Source organism: Mus caroli, unplaced genomic scaffold (genome assembly GCF_978045245.1).
Source record: "Mus caroli unplaced genomic scaffold, Mus_caroli_1 scaffold_4, whole genome shotgun sequence".
NCBI classification, from domain to species: domain Eukaryota; kingdom Metazoa; phylum Chordata; class Mammalia; order Rodentia; family Muridae; genus Mus; species Mus caroli.
Window position 1 is genome coordinate 154,931,049 of NW_028227259.1, and position 22,587 is coordinate 154,953,635.

Sequence of the window (22,587 nt, forward strand, 5' to 3'; positions counted from 1 at the left end):
AATACAGAGCACAATAAATGATGGTTGCATTCCCTGAAAGCTAACAGTGTCTTAGAATAGAAAATACAGATAAGTACTGATAATTCAATGAGGGTACACAGAGGAACAAACTACTTCTGAGAGGCTACATGAATATTTTCTTTTTAAGTATAGAATAGAGTTTATTCAGGGCATGGGGAGGAGAGTTAAGAGGGTGGTAGTGGCAGAGAAAGGCAGAGAGAAGGAGAGAGTAGAGAAGTAGAGGCTGGCCATGACCACGTGGAGAGAGGGGGGAAGGAAATGGGGAGAGAGGTGGAGCAAGGGAACAAGGGGGCAAGAGGCGAGAGAGAGGCAAGAGCATAAGAGCATACATGAATTTTTAAGGACATTTTGTGCTCAGAAGGTCTTGGTCTAGTGAAGACAAAAATCAAGTTCATAGCAATGAACTCAGCTCTGAGTAATTATCTTTGTATATTTAGCTAATTATTTTTATAACCATAGACATGAGTGTATCAAGTGTTTGCCTTCATTAGTGCTTCTTTTCCTTATTTAACATTTTTATGTTAAGGTACCCATCTAAAAGGCTGTGAAAACCCCCTAATTGAGACTCTTGAAACACCCCCGTACATTCCCAATGTGGCTTTCTGTAGTTAATTGTTAGCTCCTTGTCTGTGAGGTGATAGCTTTCCATCACTATTAACTGAAGGCTCTTGGTTTTGAAGTGATTCAACAAGTTAGCTTTATAACAAATTTGCATTGGGCTTTTAAATCCTGAGCTGTTAGTAGGACAAAACTGTTGTTAAGGGTTGTGTCTTAGGAGGGTGTGTAGGAAGGTGGGAGGATAGGATGTCTGGATTGGATAACATTTAAAGAATGGTCTATTCACTGATGAATATGTCTATAAGTTGACTTTGGTACGAGGTTTTAAATTGGCCTTTTTATCGTAAATTGGTTATTTTAATGACATGTATATATTTGATTCTCATTAATATTGATAAAGGGTAACTTTATTGAGTGTCAATAGAAGGACTGATTTTCTCTGGACACTTGGATAATTTTCTTTTTCTTTTTTCTTCTTTCTATTTTCTTTTTTCTTTTTTTGGTTTTTTCAGACAGGGTTTCTCCATGAAGCCCTGGCTGTCCTGGAACTCGCTCTATAGACCAGACTGGCCTTGAACTCAGAAATCCACCTGTCTTTGCCTCCCAAGTGCTGGGAATAAAGGCGTGCGCCACCACTGCCCAGCTGGATAATTTCTTAAAAGCAGTAGGAATGTTGAGGTTGAAATCCAGTGAAAGGGAATCTTTATGATAAGAGCTTAAAAGATGGGCTGTGACACATCCCCACCCCTGACTACATTAACCAGGCATGGTGTACATGTCCATAATCTCAGCACTGAGGAGGCTAAGGTGGTAGGTAGATCAATGTGACCCTGGGCCAAGGAAACAAAAAACAAAAGCCAAGTCCTGGGCATGGCAAGATGGCCACCCTCAAGAGTATTGGCTGCTCTTCTAGAAGACCTATACTTGGTTCCCAGCACCCACATGGTGGTTCACAACTATCTGTACCTTCAGTTTCAGGGGATCTCCCTCTCCTGGCCTCCATCGACACAAGTACCCACATGGTACACATTACATAACTTGATGCAAAACGTGTGTGTGTGTGTGTGTGTGTGTGTGTAAACAAAACTGTGTGTGTGTGTGAACAAAACAGGAAACACCCAAATGCTAGGGGTAGAGCCCAGTTAATGTAGAGCTCTTATCAAACAATGTTTAGGTTGCTAGGTCCATCCCTGTGTTACAGAGAAATAGTAAAGATAAGTGCAAGACATATATTTGACTTAGACTTTGAAGAAAAACCCAACAGTCGTTACAGATAGAAGAAATGATATACTTAAAGTTGCAGTCAGAAGAGATCACACAAGTTGAGAGGGTGTAGTCATGAAGATGTTTGTATGCCAGGGAGATGGATTGGAGATGTTTCCTTTAGCTTAGAAAAAAATCTGGTCCATTGTGTAGCAGTTATGGTGCTACTCTTAGATATGAGGGTGCATAAAGACATTGTTCTTGTTTTTGAGGAACCAGCAAATGAATCAGGCAGACATCAAACCACTTTCCATCTGAGTTAAAGATGTGTAGCATGCTCAGAGCTTAGGCTCGGTCAGGACACAGGTGGCAGGCATGCTGCTTTTTATTTATTTATACCCCAAATGCTTTCCCCCCTCACAGAGTCCCTCCCCTTCCCTTCTCCTCTGAGAGGGTTTCCCCCTTTGTACCTCCCCCCACCTCAGACCTGCTATATCAAATCTCTGGAGGATTAGGTTCATTTCACACTGAGGCAGGACAAAGCAGCCCTCTGTTGCATGTATGCCTGGAGCCTCTGCCCCTCCTGTGTATTGAACAGGTTTTAAAGAGAATCTTTCTACTAAATGAAAAGCTACCAATGAGATGTGTCTACTGTATTCTATTTGTGTTTTGGAAGTTCTGGGGATCACCCCAACACTTTGGCTGGGAAGCCAGTGCTTTGCTGAGCATATGCCAGCCCCTTACTTTATTAGTGTTATTTTAATCATACTCAGATTGGGAGCAATGTACAGTTCGATCTGTTTTAAGAGTAGGGAGCACTATACTCGTTTTATCTATTTTAACAGCATCTTTAATATTGTCTAAGATACATAACTGGTAATTACTAGGTCCAGTTCAATACTCCCACCTTGAGGTAGAGTCGAAGCCTCTGTTCTGAAAACTGATTCAGGGATTGTAGATCAACTTGGTCATAGCTGAAGGTATACCTTCTTATTGCCTTGTGGGTAATACCTGGAATAATTTTATTTTTACAGGATGAGTGTTATCAAGTCAGGCAGGTGTTTGCTCAGAAACTTCACAAAGGCCTTTCCCGCTTACGGCTTCCCCTTGAGTACATGGCCATCTGTGCTCTTTGTGCCAAAGACCCTGTGAAAGAGAGGAGAGCTCATGCTAGACAGTGCTTGGTGAAGAACATCACTGTGAGGAGAGAGTACCTGAAGCAGCATGCAGCTGTTAGTGGTGAGTGCATGGTTGGTGCAAAATGCATCATATCTCCTGTCAGCTTCAGTCTTACATTGTAAAACATATTACTGTCATTTATTACTGTGTACACTTCTTTAAAAAGTCAGCATCTTTTAATAGCTGCTTTTCAGTTCCTGTATTTAAAAAATATGTAAAGGCATGAGTATTCGAGTTTCATTGTCTTGTAAATGGCTAAATGAACAGAGAAAATCTGACATTTGAGGTGTCTGAAAACCAGACTTGCTTATTTATTTGTATTATGTCCACACTGTCATGGGTCTTTGTTCTTAAGTGTAGCTAACACTCATGTCGGTTGTAGATGCTGCTTTCCCTCGCTCCCTCTGCCTCCCAGGGCAGTTGGTCTGTTGCTTCACTTCTGTGTCTATCACCTACCCAATCATCCAAGTTGGATCAGAAGCATTCTTTGTGCACGTTTCCCTCTCTTCAGCACCAAATCCCAGTAGACCTTCTTCCAGATGTCATGGCTGCCATATCTGCTGCTCCTAGCTGTTCTTGAGTTGGATTATCACAGATACTCTTTAATTCCCACTGTATTGTAATGCCTTGCTCCTGTTCCCTGCTTCCTGCTCCCACTGTACCAGACCGCTATGTACTGCCCTTCTGGAACAGTCCAGGCTGTGCCTCACTTCCATCTTGGTTGAAATACCTGCAGGTTCTCAAGTGCTCACAAAGTGACATTGAAACACCCATGGCTATTTGTGTTTTATGCTCAGCTCTTGTTTAAATTCTCCCCCGAGTACACACCTGTGGTTTGTGTGCAGGGTTACTTGACGTTTTGCCAGCTTGCCTATTTCCACTTTGTTCTCAGCTCTGCCGATTACTTTCTCTTCTAGACTGAGCAGGGAAATACAGTGTACCACATTGAGTCATGGAAGACACAGGTTTAGCATCACTTGGCACTGGGATCCTCTTTCCCTTTTTCCTCACCCTGGAAAAAGTGAAGGCTGTATAGTCACATCCTACCTCTGCAGTTTACTGGCTGTGTTTGGCCAAGTTACATAATCCACACCTTAGCTTGCTTGTGTGTCAAATTGCTATAATTATACTCACTTCTTGTGGTTGCTACATCAATTGGAAAATGATGTGTACAAAGCACCTGACACATAATGAATGGCCCAGAGAAGTCATCAGTAATACTGGCTCTTCTTACTTTAGGTACTTTCTCAATAGCGTCCATCTCTTTATACTTCAGTGGGTGCCTTACATGGTCACATGTTTTTATATTTCATAGATACAGAGTAGTAGTAAGCACTCTATAAGCATTTGACATGATTTAACTTAAATATCACTGTAATTTGAAATTGCTGGGGGTTTTTTCCTCTCATGCTTGCTCCTTCATAACCATTTACACAGAAACTCTTCAAAGACAGGCTGGTGCTTATTGGCGTACATTATGCTCCTGGTTGAACATCTGACTAAAATGGAAATAGGAGACCAAATTCAAGTCTTTTTATATACTGTTTCCCAAATACAGTTTGCATGCCTTTCTGACCTCTGCTGTACAATTTGCTATTCTGGTCAGCAGAGTAAGAATACTTGGATTTAAACTGAAAAGTTACTTGTTATTTACATTGTCAGAGAAGCTCTGTTTTTTTGACCATTACTTCTGTTCTTATGCACACTCTGAGAGTTGTCAAAGAACATCAACACAAAGTCCTTACAGCATAAGAAAGAATAGATCTTACATAGTAGTCTTGAATAGTGTGTGTGGATCACTCTTTACATGTGCATTTGAAAGCTACATATTTGCCCTTGCTGATCAGCACCTAGTGTGCTAAATAGGCACTTTAAACTGCTTACCGTGTGTGTCTCTCAGCATAGGATGTTTGAATGTGTTCTTCAGCCATGTGGTGGGAAGGCACTGGGATGTAGGAAATATACAAAAGAGCATGTGATTTGATCTTTCTAACCTGGATGTTTTTGTTTGCTTTTGTCTTTTTTTGTTTTGTTTTGTTTTTTTGTTTTTCAGAAAAATTATTGTCTCTTCTACCAGAGTATGTTGTTCCATATACAATTCACCTTTTGGCACATGACCCAGATTATGTCAAAGTACAGGATATTGAACAACTTAAAGATGTGAAAGAGTAAGACTTTTTTCATCCCATTTTCCTATTTTCTGAAAATTGTTTTTACTTCCTTACTGCTGATAATGAGATATTAATTTTAGTTTTAATTATAGTTGTTGTATGTTTCATTTTGCTATGGTTCTTTTTTAGCCTCTCATCTGTCTTTGTTTTTCATCTCTGTACATTGCATTTTCTTACCCAGTTTCCAAAATGTGACTTAAACTATTAACCTTTAGTTCTGTTTCTCTGCACCTGTGGCATTACTTTTCTACTGAAGTAATCCACTCAAACTGTCTCTTCAGTTCTCATCTTTTATTTACCACTAAAATTGAAGGTTTTCATGTGAGGTGACTTGGTAATGTCCTCACCCAGGTAGTAAGCACATGTTTCTTTGCAATGACTGTCTTTGTAAAATGAAAGAAGAATTTCATCATAATGGGCCAAACCCACAACCAGGGAAGTATTCTTACTTATAACTTCATTGCCGTTCTCTAAGTAAGAGTTATTGTCTGTGTAGAAACAGAATAGGGAATGTCATGATACTGAGAGATATTTTGAGACCAGCATAATTCTTAGAATGAACTTGAGGCTCAGGTCCTACGTTCGTTGTTATAAAAGGTAACTATTATGATTTTGAGTCAGTTAATTTTGTATACTGTTGATATACTAGTAAAAGATTTGTATGGCAGTTTCTTGCTTCATGGAAATATAGTTAGTTATTTGAAATCTTGCAGGAAAATAAAAACTTAACTCACCGTTAGCTTACTGTGGCAAGGGGAGATCCAGTATCTACCTCTTTTATTTGTTAAGATACCTATTGTTAAAATACTATCTCTCTATGTTAGAGTAGTTGTCAGTAATGAGAAATGATGGCTGCTCATCTTTATCTGAGAAAATGTCCTTGAGAGTTTTGCCTTTCTTGATTGCCCTGAGGTTTTTCATTTTATGGAGCACAACCTGAGCAGTTGCATTTTCTTCTAGAATAGTATCTTGCTTCATATTTCTTCTTCCTGTTACTGTTCCCTTTCTATATCAACTGTAATTCCATTTCTTTCCTACAGGAGAGGGGGTATTTTCCTCAGTAAGTGAAGACAGTGTGTAAGGGTGTCCGCCATGCTTTTCTTTCTCATTTGTTAACTGTTTCTAACCTCTGGTTCAGGCACTGTGTTCTTAAGGACTTAAGTCACCTCCTTGTTTATGGCCAGTCTTTTCTTTACTGTCATAGAATGAAGTTAAAATTGTTTTGTACTTTCCTTCTTGTGTTTCTTTTAACCTTTCTCATGCAGAAATTTGCTGAGAATCTGAGCTTTTCTCTGCATTGTTGACCTACTGAAGTGTATATGTGTAACATTGGCTTTCCCCTGCAGTTTCACTTTGATTTGTAGCTGCTTCTATTAAGTTTTTTCCTCTTCTGGAGTTATAGCCTAGGTTCATTATGTTAGTATTGAAAATCATTGTATCACTATTAACAAAAGATTTTTCTTAGTATCTTCTTTGTTCTTGTGTTCTTAGATGCCTTTGGTTTGTTCTGGAGATATTGATGGCTAAAAATGAAAACAACAGCCATGCATTTATCAGAAAAATGGTAGAAAATATTAAACAGACAAAAGATGCTCAAGGACCAGATGATACAAAAATGAATGAAGTATGTAATTCATGATAAGTAATTCTGATGTCATGCTGGTTTAAATATTTTAAGTGTAGAATATACTTCAATGTTTATAAACATTATTTTTCTATTAGAGATAACTGGGATTGCTAGTGCAGAATTATTATACCAAAACTAATGTTAATTTACTAGTAATTCTAATACTGAATCATACTGATGTTGTACTAATATAAGCCACAATATTTATCTAGAAGTTTTCTTTCATTACTTTATTGTTAGTCTAAATACATGTTCTAGAATTACACCTGAGTCTAAGATGCCAGTCTTAATAACTAACTAAAACAATACCATTGCAGAAATTGTACACCGTGTGTGATGTTGCCATGAATATCATCATGTCCAAGAGCACCACGTACAGCCTGGAGTCTCCTAAGGACCCCGTGCTGCCAGCTCGGTTTTTCACCCAGCCTGACAAGGTCATTACTTTAGAATCTGTTGGTGGGAGTTGATATGGCGTATGTGCTTGCCATTGGACTGTGGGAAGACAAGAAGAGTCAGTAGTAGTAAGAGCTGCTGGAATAGCAGGAAGAGGTATCAGGCTCAGAGATGTGACTGTGACCACATTTGAACCAGAGTGGCGGCTTGGAGGGGTTAGAATATGAAGATAGGAAGATCCAGAGTTTATTTCAAAGTCTAAAGCTATGCTGAGAGCACAGGCAAAAGTTTGCCAGAGTGTTTTGAGTTAATAGTCTTTGATTCAGAATAAGAGTTGGAATGCTGATATATAGTGTCTGAAGCTGCAAACCCTTGATCGGGTGGTGTGAAAAAATACACAGAGTGTAGACACTGGGGTAGGCCCAAGGCTCTGGGAGCAGTACAAGGATAGTCATAACTGCACCCCAAGACGACGTCACATAGGCCCTCACAGAGACTCTTCGCTAAGCTTATTGAATTACAGAACTTAGGAAGCACCATTGTCATCTCTGTGTTGAAAGCAGTATACCAATTAGGATCTTGGCAACATATCTAGATTTAAAATGACCTCAAGTTATTAAAGGGCTTGTCTCTTTTTTACACAACTCTCTTTGATATAAGCAGCATAGCAAGGGTCTGTGTGGCTTCGTGTCTTGAGTGCTGTGCAGGAGTCGGTATTGTCTGGCACATTGACACTGGGATTGCTGTGAGGTTGGTCTGTTAGAACCACTGCCTGAAGTTTCCTGTTTGAACTAATAGTTTAAATAAATATGAACTTAAAAGTAAAAGCTCTCGTGTACTCAGTTGGCTTTTGTTTCTCACAGGAGCTATTCTAGAGCCCACTGACTGCTTTTTCTCTTTGCTTACAGAATTTTAGTAACACCAAAAATTACCTGCCTCCAGAAATGAAATCATTTTTCACTCCTGGAAAAGTATGTTTTGAGAATTGTTTTAGTATTTATGTGGTAGTTAATTTTAGTGTGATTATTGACCTAATTATGTTACTTTATTTCTTTAAGAATTTTTATGTCTCAAGGTAGGAAATACATAATTAGCTGTTTTCCATTTGTAGGTTTAAAAATTAATTGTGTTACTGTATAGATGCCAGCTAAGTTGTGCTTATAGCAAAACTATGAAGACCTTTATCCTTTAGACTCTTTATACGAATATAGATAAAAATCTTTTAAAAGGTGTCTTACATCCTTCCATAGCAAGGCTCTGTTTTCATGACTGTCTATATTTCATTTATTGTCTTAATCTGTGGAAATCTTTTCCTCCCAGTAACAAAAACTCAGTTGCTCTGTTGTGTCTCGGGTTTGCTGTTTGTCTGTTCTGAAGCTCCCTTGCTAGGTAGCCCAGGCTCACTTTGCATTTGCAGTCCTCTTACCTCAGCTTCCTCAGTGCTGGAACCATAGGCCTGCACTGCCACACGTTTTTAATGTAGGCAGTGATACCCAATTTATTGTCTTTATTTTGCTGAGGGCAAGATAAACTTTTGTGATTTGTGTGTGACACATTGAAGCTGTTGCTTAGAGTTCTTGATATGGTTCTTTTAATGTTAACTGAAGAGGAAGAGTCATGTATTTCTCTTTTCAGCCTAAAACAGCCAATGTTCTCGGAGCAGTTAATAAGCCACTTTCATCAGCAGGCAAACAGTCTCAGACCAAATCATCAAGAATGGAAACCGTGAGCAATGCAAGCAGCAGCTCCAACCCAAGCTCTCCTGGAAGGATCAAGGGGAGGCAAGTTCACACACTCGCGATGTCGTGGTTTATATTTGATTCCAACGAGGCTGCAAGGTCTAAAATCATACAAACATAAGTGTTTGATGGCAGTGAATAAAGATGAATTGGTAGTTACTGACAAATAACACCTGGCTTTCCATATACAAGCTTACTGGAATAATCGCTGCTAGCACATACTCATGGTTGACCAGGTGTACAGTTAGTTGTTCTCTCATGGCTCATTCATACCTTGGAATACCTAAATCATGAAATAGAATGAGATCAGGGACTGGAGAAATGCCTCAGTAGTTATGAGCACTAGCCATTCTTCCAAAGGACCCAGGTTTGGTTCTCAGGAGCTCACAGCCATCAACACATGGTTTCAGGGTTTCTGACACCCTTTTCTGGCCTCTGCAGGCATTGCATGTATGTGGTGCATAGACATACATGCAAACAAAGCACTCATACATAGGCAGTTGAGGGGATGTCCAATGTGTTTCAGTGCTTGAGTGAATGTGTACACAGACAGTAAATGAAACATGAAGGAGTTTGTTTTTCTTTTTGTGTCATTTTTTACACAATGAGATCTTTACTCCCATGGAAGTGAACAAGTGAGACTTAATTGTGTAGACTGCAGTGTTGCAGGACCTTTACTTGGGAATAGCTTTGTAAGTCATAGTGGGTTTCACTCAGGAACTTTTTGGAAAAACATACAGCATCTTACAATGTTCATAATAACTTAATATGAATATGTATTTTATGTTTGACATTTGAATTTCTTTTTAGTATATATAGTATAAACTTGGTTTTAAAAGTAGTTTTAACAAGGTTTTTTTTTTTAACTTGTAAAATGCATCCTCTGTTGGCTAGAGCTTGAGATTTAGGAATTCAATAGTATGTAAACAGATTTCTTTGTTTTGAGACAAGCTCTCTCTCTATAACCCTGGCTGTTCTTGAACTTGCTGTATAGACCAGGCTGATCATCTTGAGCTCACAGAAATCCTCCTGCCTCTGTCTCCTGAGTTCTGAGATTAAAGATGTGAGTCATCATATCCAATAAAAAGCTTGAAAAATAAGTAGGCAAGGATGATACAGACTGGAGCTTCCTAAGAGCGTGAGAACATGTGCTGTGATCTCTTTCAACAAGCCTGCTCTCAGCCCCACACAGTGTTGCTTACTAAGTAAAACTGCCACAAAAAAAAAAAAAAAAAAAAAATCAGAGTTTGTGTGGTAAAAGGAGGAAGAAGTCAAATAAGAAATGTACTGACGGGGCTCGAGAGATGGCTCAGGTTAGGAGCACTGACTGCTCCTCCAAAGGTCCTGAGTTCAGTTCCCAGCAACCACATGGTGGCTCACAACCATCTGTAATGGAATCTGATGCCCTCTTCTAGTGTGTCTAAAGACAGCGACAGTGTGCCCACAGCCCACATACATGAGAAGAAGAAGAAGAAGACGAGGAGGAGGAGGAAAGGAGGGAGGGAGGGAGGGACCAAGGGAGGAGGAGGAGAAAGAAGAAGAGGAGGAAGAGAAAAAGAGGAAGAGGAGGAAGAGGAGAGGAGGAGGAGGAGAAAAAGAATGTACTGATTTCGTGTTACTGCTTCAGAAGAAGTAAAGATGAAATGGGAGCAAGGATGGACAGGGCAGGGCAAGGTGCATGGAGTCCAGCCGGACACACTAACAACAGGGTTTAATTTTCATGCTCTGCTTCAAAATGAAACCTGATTTTTAAAACATCATATGGTAAAATGAATGTATTATTTATTTCCTTAATTTATTAAATGACCTACATTGCTTACTGACTTGGTGCAAGAGATGATAGAGGTAAATTACCTAATTTAAAATGAATGAAGTCTGCTTTTGAAGTTATAAAGCTATACAATGAAACAATCAAAAAAGACTTTTAAGGATATCTGATTGTAGAAATAACTACATATGTCTCTATTCAAAGGCTCGATAGCTCTGAAATGGATCACAGTGAAAATGAAGATTATACAATGTCTTCACCTTTGCCAGGAAAAAAAAGTGACAAGAGAGAAGACTCTGATCTTGTAAGGGTGAGATGCTTGGTTGACCGTGTGATGAGGCTCTTAGTTGTAATAGTTTTCGTCAGTTTTGCTCTTTAGCCTGGTAGTTATAGTTGCTATTAAATCTGTCATGTTATTCATATTCTTTGGCTTTAGTTTCAAACTCAATGTTGCAGTTTATTTTAAGTTTATGTGATTCTTATCTTATTAAGTAAATAACCTTAACTCTTCGTCTTTAGAGTCAAACATATCAGTTTCATACTCAGAATTGTTTGCCTTCACTTTTTCTTCTTTAACAGTTTTTTTAGACATGGCTTTAGGAAGAGAGCATGGAAAGCAGGCCCCAAAGTGTCCCTCTTCCTGTTGGAATGTCCCTTTTAACAAGCTTCTATGATAGCTATCATTTGTAAATGTTACTTGAAGACAAATTTGGTGAAGATTCACTGAGATACAGATTTCATATTCCAGTACAGCCCTGTGAATTTGATAACTGGGCCTGTTTGGACTCCCCAGTTGAGCTCTGAAGGTTTCTTTTGAGTGACTGACAGGGCTTTCTGAATCCGTTTTCTTGTCTGTAAACTGGATAGTTTAGGCTTACCAGCCTAATAATAATGAATTATTATTCATTAACTGAGTAAATGAGTTAGCCCAAATAAATTGTTGATGCTGTCTCATTGTTACAGTGATTCATGCTTTGAGCAATAGCTACCATAAAGTAAATATGGTTGACTCTAACTGAGAAACAGAGATGAGAATTTTCAATAAAATATAATTACCATTACTTTCTTTGGAATCTTGTTTCCCCTTTTTGTCTCCCACTGGCATATTTCAGTTATTTTCAAGTTTCTTCAGTTTATCTAGCTAGCCCAGTTGTTCTTTCCATTTTATAATTAACATTTTTACTGACTCCTCATTAGTTAACTGCTGGTCAGAAGTTTTCCCCAGCGGGCTGGAGAGATGGCTCAGCAGTTAACAGCACTTGGTGAGGACCAAACTTCACCACCCATAGAGGACCGAGGTTTGATTCTCAGCACTGACTTTAACCCCATACCTGGGCATCCAGAGCCCCCTTCTGACCTCCACGGGCACCAGACATGTGGTGCACAGATAGCACATGCAGACAAAACACTCATGGCACGCTTGAAGGGTTTACACAAGGAGCATTAAAAATTGATAACTAAGAAAAATATAGGATCAAGAACAGAAAGGAGTTCTATTGCTAGGTTTTATGAAGAGAATCTTTAAAATATTTACATTTTTTTTTTTAGTTCTACTTAATCAAGAAATTCCTTTATTGTTGTAATCATACTTAAACTTGGAATAATTGACAAGTTCATGATGTTCTTTTTGTAGCACAAACAACAGTGTTAATAATTTTGAGGATAGTCTTGGCTTTATAGTAAGTTCAAGGCTCACCTGAATGCCATACACAGGGAGGCTGTTGTCAAGAAAAAAACTAAACAGCAGCAGCAACAACAAACCCAAACAAGCAAGGCTACGGTTATAGTTTGCTTATCCAAGTTTGATCTTCAGGATCAAAGAAGGAAAACTATATATGTGGTGTATGTGTATGGTATGTGTTTATGCATGTAGCTTGTGTCTCTCTGGTGATTTTGCTACATCTGATGGACTCTGTTTTTGACAGTAATCTCTGTAATTCTGAGAGACAAGCTGGGTACACAGTCTTCAACAGAATCTAAGAAAGTAGTGGAGAGCACTTGTGTGGGAAATCTTACAACCAAGAGATTTGGCAGACTGTTCTATATTCTTCTGTGAGAAAGGAAAAAGTTGAGCTGGTGATAGTTTTCTTCCAAGTGAATATGTAGTCAAATTTTAGGGAATTTTTTTTTTGTTGTTGTTGTTCCAATGTGGAAAGATAAGTAGACATTAAAACAGGACAATATAACTAGAATCATGAAACAAGACAAAGGTCTGTTTAGCTGTGGGCAGTGAGGTAGTATATGGCTCCTGCAGTCCCCAGAGACTCTTTCTTAGTGTGGGAAAAGAGTCTATAATCTTAGCAAATTAAGTTTCTGAAAGAAGAAAAAGATGAAGAGAAACAGGACTTCTACTCTGAGGACTCCCACTTCGTGACTCATCTCCACCACATTATCCCCCAAAGGCCTTATCTCCAAATAGCACCACCTTGGGATATGAGGGCTTCAACACATGAAGGGCACAAATTTAGACCATACCAAAAACGATAATAAAGGTTGAATATATTCAAAAGAGTAGGTTTCTCAGAAAATGACCTAGACAAAAGAAATAATACCAAGAACACAGTTGTTCACGGATAGAAGGTGCCGTTGCCTGCCTGCTAGCCTCTCTCCCTCCCTCCTTTCTTCCCTCCTTCCCTCCCTCCCTCCTTCCCTCCCTCCCTTCGATTTTATTTTTATTTTTGAAACAGTCTCAAGCCTCTGATGCTTCCCCTTGTGCATATCGGCATCATTGCTGAGCCCCACCATGCCTGATTTTATGCAGTGTGCGTTATAGGCAAACACTTTCCCAACTCAGTTATTTCACCAACCCCCAAGTTAAAGTTTTTTGTTGATTTTTTTAAAAAAATAAAATGTTTCTACATAGATAGATCGATAGATATGTAGATACCTTTGCATGTAAGTATTTTACCTGAATGTATATATATCCATCACGTATATCTAGTGCACACAGAGACTGGAAGAGGGCATTGGATCCCCCTGGAACTGGAGTCACAGATGATTGTGAGCCACCAAGTGGGTGCTGGGAATTGAACCCTGGTCCTCTGGAAACGTAGCCAGTTCTCTTAACCACAAAGTTGTCTTTCCAGCCCTGCTTTCTGTTGAAAATTTTAAGGGTATAAAACTGCACAGACTTTGGAAATTAAGTTTACTTCTTAGATATTCATATATACTCTCATTCTTGGGTGTCTGGATAATCTCCATTTGTTCATTTATATACACATTCTCTGAATATTAAGATTGTATCTTAAATTTGAAAACACTGTTTTTTCCTTGTTTGGTTTTTATTCTGTTTTGTTTTGAACTAGTTAAATCTGGAAAGCTGATCTCCAATTGAGAGATGCTTCTGGATTTTTAGTGTCGGATAAAGGTGTTGAAAGTTTTGTATCTCATAATCTCCATTTAGAAAATAAAACTAATTCTTTATGATGGTGTCACAAACATGTATAGCACATTGTTACTCTGTGGTCTAATTAGATCCAGATGAATAGACAGTGGGAGTCAGTGCTTGAGTGTCACCTGTACCTGGCACTGAATGTGAGGGGCTCACCTTCACTGAGAGACAGCATACAGTAACATCAATGTGAGAGGGTTCCCTTCAAAGCTCTCTATCCTAAGTTCTAAGAATGAAGACTCATCAGTTGTTCACCAGTGGATGGCCCCATACCTGAGAGTATATGGGTAGTGCAAATTAGAGTTTGGGTTATTTGATTTAAGGAGGTGTGTTCAAGAAGTTGAACAGATAGGGGAATAGGAGTGGATCATGGAGGAGTTGGGGGTGGTGAGTGTGATCAAAGTACATTGTATCACGTTCTCAAAGAACTAATAAAATTGGGGCTTTTGTTTGTTTTATAAATGAAATTCTACTCTTACTCCAAGGTATTTTAAAAATCAAATTGTAGTGAGTAGCCAGCTTAAGTGGCCCATGTTTGTCATCCCAGCTACACTGAACTGTTACCGTGGGAGGGAAGCTTGATGCCAGCCTGAGCAGCGTCATGAGGCCTTCTTCATTCTACAAATCAAATGAAATCAAGTAGTAAATAGCTGTGTTTGCACTATAGTTAGGAGCTGTACATTTAGATACATATTTGTGAAAGAGTGTGTCACAGGTTTTTAGGAGTTGCCAGTGTTCAGAGTGCTAACAGTTGTGTGTGTGTGTGTGTGTGTGTGTGTGTGTGTGTGCTTGCTTGCTGTGCTGGAGCTTGAACCCAGGGCCTTGCACATGCTAGGCAAGGGCTCTACCACTGAACCATACCCTGATCCCTAACAATTTGATTTTTCAAAATTTAATTTTAAAAATTGTGATCCTCCTTTCTCCAGTCTGAGTTGGAGAAGCCTAGAAGTCGGAAAAAAGCACCTGTCACAGACCCTGAAGAGAAATTAGGCATGGATGACCTGACTAAGTTGGTACAGGAACAGAAACCTAAAGGCAGTCAGCGAGGCCGGAAAAGAGGCCGTACAGCTTCAGACTCAGACGAACAGCAGTGGCCTGAGGAGAAGAGGCACAAAGAGGAGCTCCTGGAAAATGAGGATGAGCAGAACAGCCCACCAAAAAAGGGCAAAAGAGGCAGGCCACCAAAACCTCTTGGTGGGGGGACATCGAAGGAAGAGCCCACAATGAAAACATCCAAGAAAGGGAACAAGAAAAAACTTGTACCTCCTGTAGTAGACGACGATGAAGAAGAAGAAAGACAAATTGGAAACACAGAACATAAGTCAAAAAGCAAACAGCACCGCACATCAAAGAGAGCACAACAGAGGTGAGTGTGTGCAGTGCTAAAGTGGACTTCAGTGCAGTAAATGTGCTTACCATAATGTAAATCATAATTTGATGCTATCCACATTTGGGTCTTCCCCAAAGCAGAGCAGAATCTCCTGAAACAAGTGCAGTTGAATCCACACAGTCCACACCACAGAAAGGACGAGGAAGACCATCAAAAGCACCATCACCATCACAACCCCCCAAAAAAATGTAAGTTGTAAATAATATAAAATTTCAAACTATTTTGGAAAACTTTATAAGTTTATAAACATATTTATTGCTGTATTCAAATTCTAAATATTTTATACAAATATTATTCAAATATTTGGTAGGTCACTTTTATAAACTTATCTAGGGGAATTAATAGCCCAATTAATATTTACACATTTTTTATAGGTCTAAAGAAGTCTTTTTTGTTCTTGTTGTTGTTTGTTTTTTGTTTTTTCCGAGACAGGGTTTCTCTGTGTAGTATTTGCTGTCCTGGAACTCACTCTGTAGATCAGGCTGATCTTGAACTCAGAAATCTGCCTGCCTCTGCCTCCCGAGTGCTGGGATTAAAGGCGTGCGCCACCACTCCCGGCTAGAGAAGTCTTTATGAATGAATGCCAAATAGTTACATAGTCTTATGGTATACAGACATGCTATTTTCCAGTAGTCACTAGGCATCAGCCAGGTTTCCTCATTGCTGCAGGCTACAATTCCTCTTAATCGTTCCCCTAGTCAACTCATTGACACTTGCATCTTTGTGTTCTTTTGGATACTTACACAGATGCATTAATAAGAGAGTGTTGAGTTTGTCCAAAATCATCACCATAGCACGAATACCAGCACTGTCAGCTGCACACCAGGCTGGGCTATCTCCTGTTCTAGAAGCAGAACCAGGATGTCATGTCCTGTAGTCAGGAGTCATCTCTTCCTAGGCATGCTCACTATGTAGCTGTACCCAGCACTTGACTTTTAAAATGTTATTGAAGAGTTGGCACCAAATTTAGAGATCATTGTTGGATACCTCTAAAATCAAACATAATTATATCATCTTGGTAATGGCTCTACCAAGACCTGGTATTACATTTGTCTTTACTTAGTTTCCAGCACACCTCAGCTAAATACTTGTGCACCATAGAGTTTTTCCTGTTCCTGTTCCTGTGTGTCCATAGGGAAAGTTGCCTGAGTGTCACCTAGTGCTTCATGCCTTCCTCCATAGAATTTTTCTATAACGTTAGAAGTACAGGTAAGTACATTATTATGGTAGCTTCCTAACTGTGTTAGAATCAAACAGGCAAAATCACTGTTTTTTAAGTAATAGTCAATAGCCTAACATTGATTTTTTTTTATAGCAGTAGAATAACAGAATTTTAAATATCTCACTTTTGTAACTTTTTCTTAATATCTAGGCATCATAAACCTTAAATGATTATGATTTTCCCTCAGGCTTCATCAGTCTTTCCACAAACCTTCAGAACCTTAGTATTTTTTTTTTCCAGTATAGGATACTTTTTATTTTATCTTGTCAGATGGTCTTTCACTTTCTAGACAGTTTTTTTCCAGAGCTGGAATAATAACACGTTATAATTTGTCTGCCTTTTGTGTTCTGACTATAGTATAATTGAAAAACATTATCATCCAAGTAATTTCATATGGTGGCACATAACAGACATAGTTCTTATTCTCACAAGACTTGCTCTCCAGTGGGCAGACAGTGAGTAAGTAGTAACATACAAATATGAAACTATACCTCAGATATGTGTCCTGAAACTATGTTGGGCATTTTAAGAAGATATAGTGGAAGGAAGTTGGGGATTTTTTTCTTTTTGGAATGTGACAGTGAATTAATTAATGAAACTAATAGAGTTAAGATCAGATGGCTCACTGGGTAAGGACACTTACCGCCAAGCCTGACTGCTTGAGTTCAGTCCCCAGTACCCACATGGAAGGAGGAAAGAAACAGTTCCCTCTCATGTCCTTTGACTTGCACAGGTTGTCTGAGGTACATGTATGTTCACACTCAGTATATAAATACAGAACAAATAGAGAGTAGGGAGAGAATGCCATGGGTGACATTTCTAAAGTGGGAAAATTTTGGTAAATCCAAGAAATTGGAAAAGGCAAAAAGGTTTACTGGATTGTAACTGTCAGGAACAGACAGGCAGGCCAGGACCATCTGAAGGGATTTACAAGTTTATTCTTGGTTCAGTGCAGGGGTTTCTATGGGGGTGACACCATCTGTTCTGTTTGTAAAGAATTACTCTGTAGAAAGAAAGGCAAGCTATAGGAGTGAATGGTGGCAGCGATGTCAGGTTTCTCTTTACACAGTCTGAGATAGTATGATGGGAACTGCCCTGTGCTCTACTCAGAGCATTTGCGCCTTGAGCCTCGTAGTGAAGACTGATGAAGAGGGAAGGTGAGGTAGGTGCTGGCTCCAGGTTGTTGTCCTTTATGGTGATAGTCTTGGTGACACCCTTTTTCCTTTTCTTGAAAGTTTGTAAGATTCTAAGAGAAATGCTTATGGGTCAAGATGAAAATACATTTCTTATCTGATGACATAATTCAGAATAAAAATGACAAAAATTCATAAACTAAGACATTTTTTCCAGTGAATTAATACAGGACTTAATATTGGGATTTTCATTTTATTTTATGTGTTTTGCTTTAGCCGGGTAGGACGCTCCAAACAGGTAGCCACTAAAGAAAACGATTCAAGTGAAGAAATGGATGTGCTTCAGGCCAGCTCTCCTGTCAGTGACGACACTACACAGGAAGGAGCAGAAGAGGAGGACATTTCTGTGGGAAATGTATGTCCTTGTTGAAGTGTCATGTATGTGCAAAAATTGAGCCAGTAAATATTTAGTCAGCTCCATTTAACACTTGCTGTTGTCTGTAATTCTAGATATTTATGCCTTGGTTGATTAGTTTGTCAGTTATTTTACTTACCAGCTAGGATAATGGAGAAAGAACTTTGCAGAGAGCTTGAATTTGAGAAAGATGGGCATTGTAATGCCTAGAGAACCTGTCACCTGAATGCTGAGGAGTCCAGACAGTTTGGTTTTTTGGTTTATTTTGTTTTGTTTTTTTTTCGAAACAGGGTTTTTCTGTGTAGCCCTGGTTGTCCTGGAGCTCACTCTGTAAACCAGGCTGGCCTCGAACTCAGAAATCCCCGCCCGACTTTCTACCCCTACTTTTTTTTTTTTTTTTTTTTTTGAGACAGGGTTTTTCTATAAAGCCCTGGCTGTCCTGGAACTCCCTTTGTAGACCAGGCTGGCCTCGAACTCAGAAATCCGCCTGCCTCTGCCTCCCAAGTGCTAGAATTAAAGGCGTGTGCCACCACTCCCGGCTCCTACTACTTATTAGGGAAAAATTAGCACAAGGAAGAGCTGTGTTCCTGATGCATAAATGCTAAAATTTTAGGTCGGCTCAGTCAATTCTTTCCATTTTGGAAACTTGAGTTCTTTGGACTCTGGACCGATTCTGTTTCATGTGTTCAGTGGTTCTGTCCCCAGAGCTTGTTCAGATGAGTCTCAACTAACTCATCTCAAAGCTGGTCTGCTTTGTTTCTTCAGACTTTGAGGAATGGACTTGAGACCTAAGACTGCATCATCCATGGGATGGGGAACAGCTGCATATCTGCTTCACTTGCGCAAACCCTGTTCATTCCTTCCCTTCTGCTGATTTACACTGAATCAGAGATTTAAGCTTCATGTAGGCCTTGCTCATAAATGGTTTATGTTTGAACGCAGGGTCTCACTGACTTCTGTCCTAAAATGACCCAGTCCTAGAGTCAAGCGTTTTCTCTGCCACAGAAAGGAAGTAGGAAGACGATGGCTCTGAGAGTAGTCGTTACCTGGGCACACTGTATTATATCTGTGAGTGACTCTAAACATGAATACAGAAGGAAAATAATCTGTGGCCTGGAAAAGACTGCTTATGGGCTTGTCCAGATGTAGACACCATAGAGGCCTTAATATCTGAAGATAGGAAGAAGAGAGTTTTAGGAAAAGAAATACAAAGAAATTCAGAAATGTGTGAGAATAAAGATTGTTTTAAAAATGATGGTTGGTACTTAAGCTAAATTCGGATGTGCTCACATTGGTCATCTGTTGATTTTTCTCTTCAGGTACGACGGCGAAGCTCCAAACGAGAGAGACGATGAACACATCATTAACTTCCATTGTGAAAGCTTTGGGGGGAAAAAACATTTTTTTGTCTAAGTATAAGGCTAAATAAAGCCTTGGATGCACAAACCAGAACTGCCAAAGCGTGGACAGTTGGACTTCGGATGACCATGGGTTTGTGGTCACACGTATCAGCCATCCACACAGCGGTAACACTGACTCCAGAGTCTTGTAAAAGTGTCCTGTGTGATGGCTGTGTAGACACAAACTAAAGAAGACACGTGTAAATAATCCCACTTCCCCATTTCTGACTTCTAAAGTGCTTGTATAGCTTTTATCTGCGGCTTTAAACTGACAGGACCCAGCTGCTTACCGGATCTGTTAATTTGAAAAGCATTTGCTAGGGTGGATCTTAAGCAGTACGTAGTCTGTCAGTGTTTGTATTTGAATTCTCTGCAATTTTACTGTGAAAATTTGTTTTCAACAATTAGTGTCATTTTCTCAATGTCACTGTTTGTTGGAGTTAAATGGTTTCTTCCTGCCCCTCTTTGTAGCTCATCTATGTTTGCTCCAGGGCACTGTCGTCTTCTGAGGTGCTAAAGCATCTGTCAGCACACTAGAACATGCCTCTGTCTGGGGCACGGCACGGATTGTGAGATAGTCCTGAGCTTATCTGATGACTTCACACCTCAGTATTGGTCCCAGAATTCTCTGGCCTTTCATGGCAACGAAAATTTTAAGGAAGAGATTTAAAATATTTTAATTTTAAAGAGTGTGTTATAAAATAATGTACTAAATTCTCTATTCCATTCTATCATCTTTTTTCAGTTTATATTAATCTACTGTATCAATAAAATTCTGTAATTTGAATGGGCTTTTAATAGTCTAGAATGTTATTGTGTATAGATATTACTTCTTGAACATTATGTTCAGAAATGCAAATTATTACACTATAATATAAAACCTGATATATACACGTTAGGAAAGTTCTCATTCTCCATAACCATGTAAAGTTAATCAGAAACAAAAAATTTTATTGATGCAGTGTATCTTTATAAATTTGTTCTTGAAAGCCAAGTGTTTTGTATTTTATAGTGAGTTGCATGTTTATGAAAAATTGCTGATCATGAGATGTGCTTTTCTGTAAATTCATACTTAGCCATAGTATATGATAGATGACCCCCTAACATAGTTTTTCATCAAGAGTTTATAATTGTATTTTATTTTGGAGCCAAAAAAAAAATTGTTTGGGGGTGGGGTGGGAGTGCTGGGTGGCAGTGATTTATCTAGTTTGGGCTGAGACTTTAGGCGTCACACTCACAAACACTGAGAGAGTCCTACTGCAGAATAGGAAAGATGGAAATTTGCCTGGGTTTAATTTAGAGGTCTGCAAAGTCTAAAAATGGATTATCAAGGCAATGCCCTTTACATAGAGTATGAACCAAAATGTAATGGTTGCTACCTTGTGCTCACCTGAATTAACTTTAGATTTACGGGTGCAGGGTTGTTTTTGCACAATTGTTAACAGTAGAAAAGAAAATGACATTTTGAGTTACCAAGTTATTATATCAAGTAACAGAGCAGTTTCATATAGTACACCTTTATGTTTCCAAAATTGGATATAATAAATTGGGATGCTATAAAGAAGTGACTATTTTAGAAATGACATCATGCTATTTTCTAGTATGTATCGCAAATGATGTGATTATTTTTCTTTTTAATATTTCCTCATGTTTATGAAACACTTTATTTTTTAAAAGATGTTTGAATTGTGTCTTAATCCTTCAGTGTTTAACTTCCTTCATTTGCAACAGTGTTGGCACCAGTGGTGATGGGAGGCCTCTGTCTGTGAGGACAGCTAGTGCTGGATTACGATACTTTGTATTTTAAATGTTTCATTAACTCAGCTCTCCAGACAATGATGTTTCAGTTTCAACAGTACAGAAGCATGTTTTTAAACTTACGGCATAAATAATAAAGGATAGCATTGTATTTTTGTCATCAACTAAACTTCATTGGAAATATTTATGGAAATATATGTTTAAAACCATTTTATAAAACAAAAAATTATTATGGAGGATTTTTATTTGCATGATCATAGTTCACCAGATTTCATTGCACATTAATGCTGTGCATCGGTTCATGACAGACATGGTCACTGTAGATTTGTTTATGTCCAATGCCAATGAGTCTGTAATTTTACAACCCGCCTGTTCACTTTTTGGGAGGATTATAATGTAAAATTTCCATTTTTGTGTAGAGAAATAGGTGCAATAATGATCAAAGTTTTTATGTCCCGAGTCTCCATCTTGGGGGCTTATTATTATGTTTAAACTTAACACTTCCTGTACTAACACTTGGAGAGCCACATACTTTAAAATAAAGCTAAGTATGTATATGACATTAATTGCTACAGTTGTTAGCACACTGCAGTGGTCATACTCATTTTGAGAACGTGTACTGTCTGACATTAAGGAACTGTAACAAGCTCATTGTAACAAGCCGGCTGTTGGAAGGAATCTGGTGACTCCCAGGTGAGCCTTGCTTGCTGCAGTGCCCCACTAAGCTCTTTCAGTGATCTCCACTCTGTGTAAATTAGAAATGTGCTGTAAAACTTGTTCTAGACATTAAAGTTTAAATGACTTTCTACATCTTCTTACAGCTTGCAAGTTTGACTTTTAAAGGTTCCTTTTGCCGACTGAAAGAATATCGGGGATTTAATGATTTGTTTAACTTATGCATAACCTTCTACCACATAGTATTATCAATGAACAGTTGGTTCTAGATGTCCAGTTTTCAGACACAGTTTTGGATTTTCTGTGAACTTAAATAAATATAGACGCTCGTGTAATTATATTTTTATGTGACTCAATATATATTTGCTAGAGAAAGTCATGTTTTGTGATTTTTAATTTTAGAGTCATTGTTTCCCAGTGACATTTTTCTAAACTTCATGTTTTAAACTTTTCATGCAAAATCTTGCCTTGAGAAAATTTACTAATGACTACTCAAAGAATTACATAACTGAAAAAAAAAAAAATGAATGTAAGAAGATTT

The 22,587-nt window shown here is 38.7% G+C and overlaps 1 protein-coding gene across 5 annotated transcripts in view; it reads left to right on the top strand.

The window, feature by feature from the left end:
* Pds5b (PDS5 cohesin associated factor B) overlaps window positions 1-22,372 on the top strand; it is a 134,834-nt gene extending 112,462 nt beyond the window's left edge. For 2 of the 5 annotated variants that reach the window (XM_085837481.1, XM_085837485.1), the window contains 11 exons: window positions 2,817-3,021; window positions 5,015-5,129; window positions 6,624-6,756; window positions 7,077-7,196; window positions 8,064-8,126; window positions 8,791-8,936; window positions 10,867-10,972; window positions 14,980-15,419; window positions 15,521-15,631; window positions 18,075-18,213; window positions 19,533-22,372. In XM_085837481.1, coding sequence (XP_085693607.1) covers window positions 2,817-3,021; window positions 5,015-5,129; window positions 6,624-6,756; window positions 7,077-7,196; window positions 8,064-8,126; window positions 8,791-8,936; window positions 10,867-10,972; window positions 14,980-15,419; window positions 15,521-15,631; window positions 18,075-18,213; window positions 19,533-19,568 — 1,614 coding nt within the window. In that variant the 3' untranslated portion in view covers window positions 19,569-22,372. The remainder of the gene's footprint in view (window positions 1-2,816; window positions 3,022-5,014; window positions 5,130-6,623; window positions 6,757-7,076; window positions 7,197-8,063; window positions 8,127-8,790; window positions 8,937-10,866; window positions 10,973-14,979; window positions 15,420-15,520; window positions 15,632-18,074; window positions 18,214-19,532) is intronic. The other 3 variants (XM_085837482.1, XM_085837483.1, XM_085837484.1) reach the window with 3 other exon arrangements.
* The last annotated feature ends 215 nt before the right edge of the window (window positions 22,373-22,587 follow it).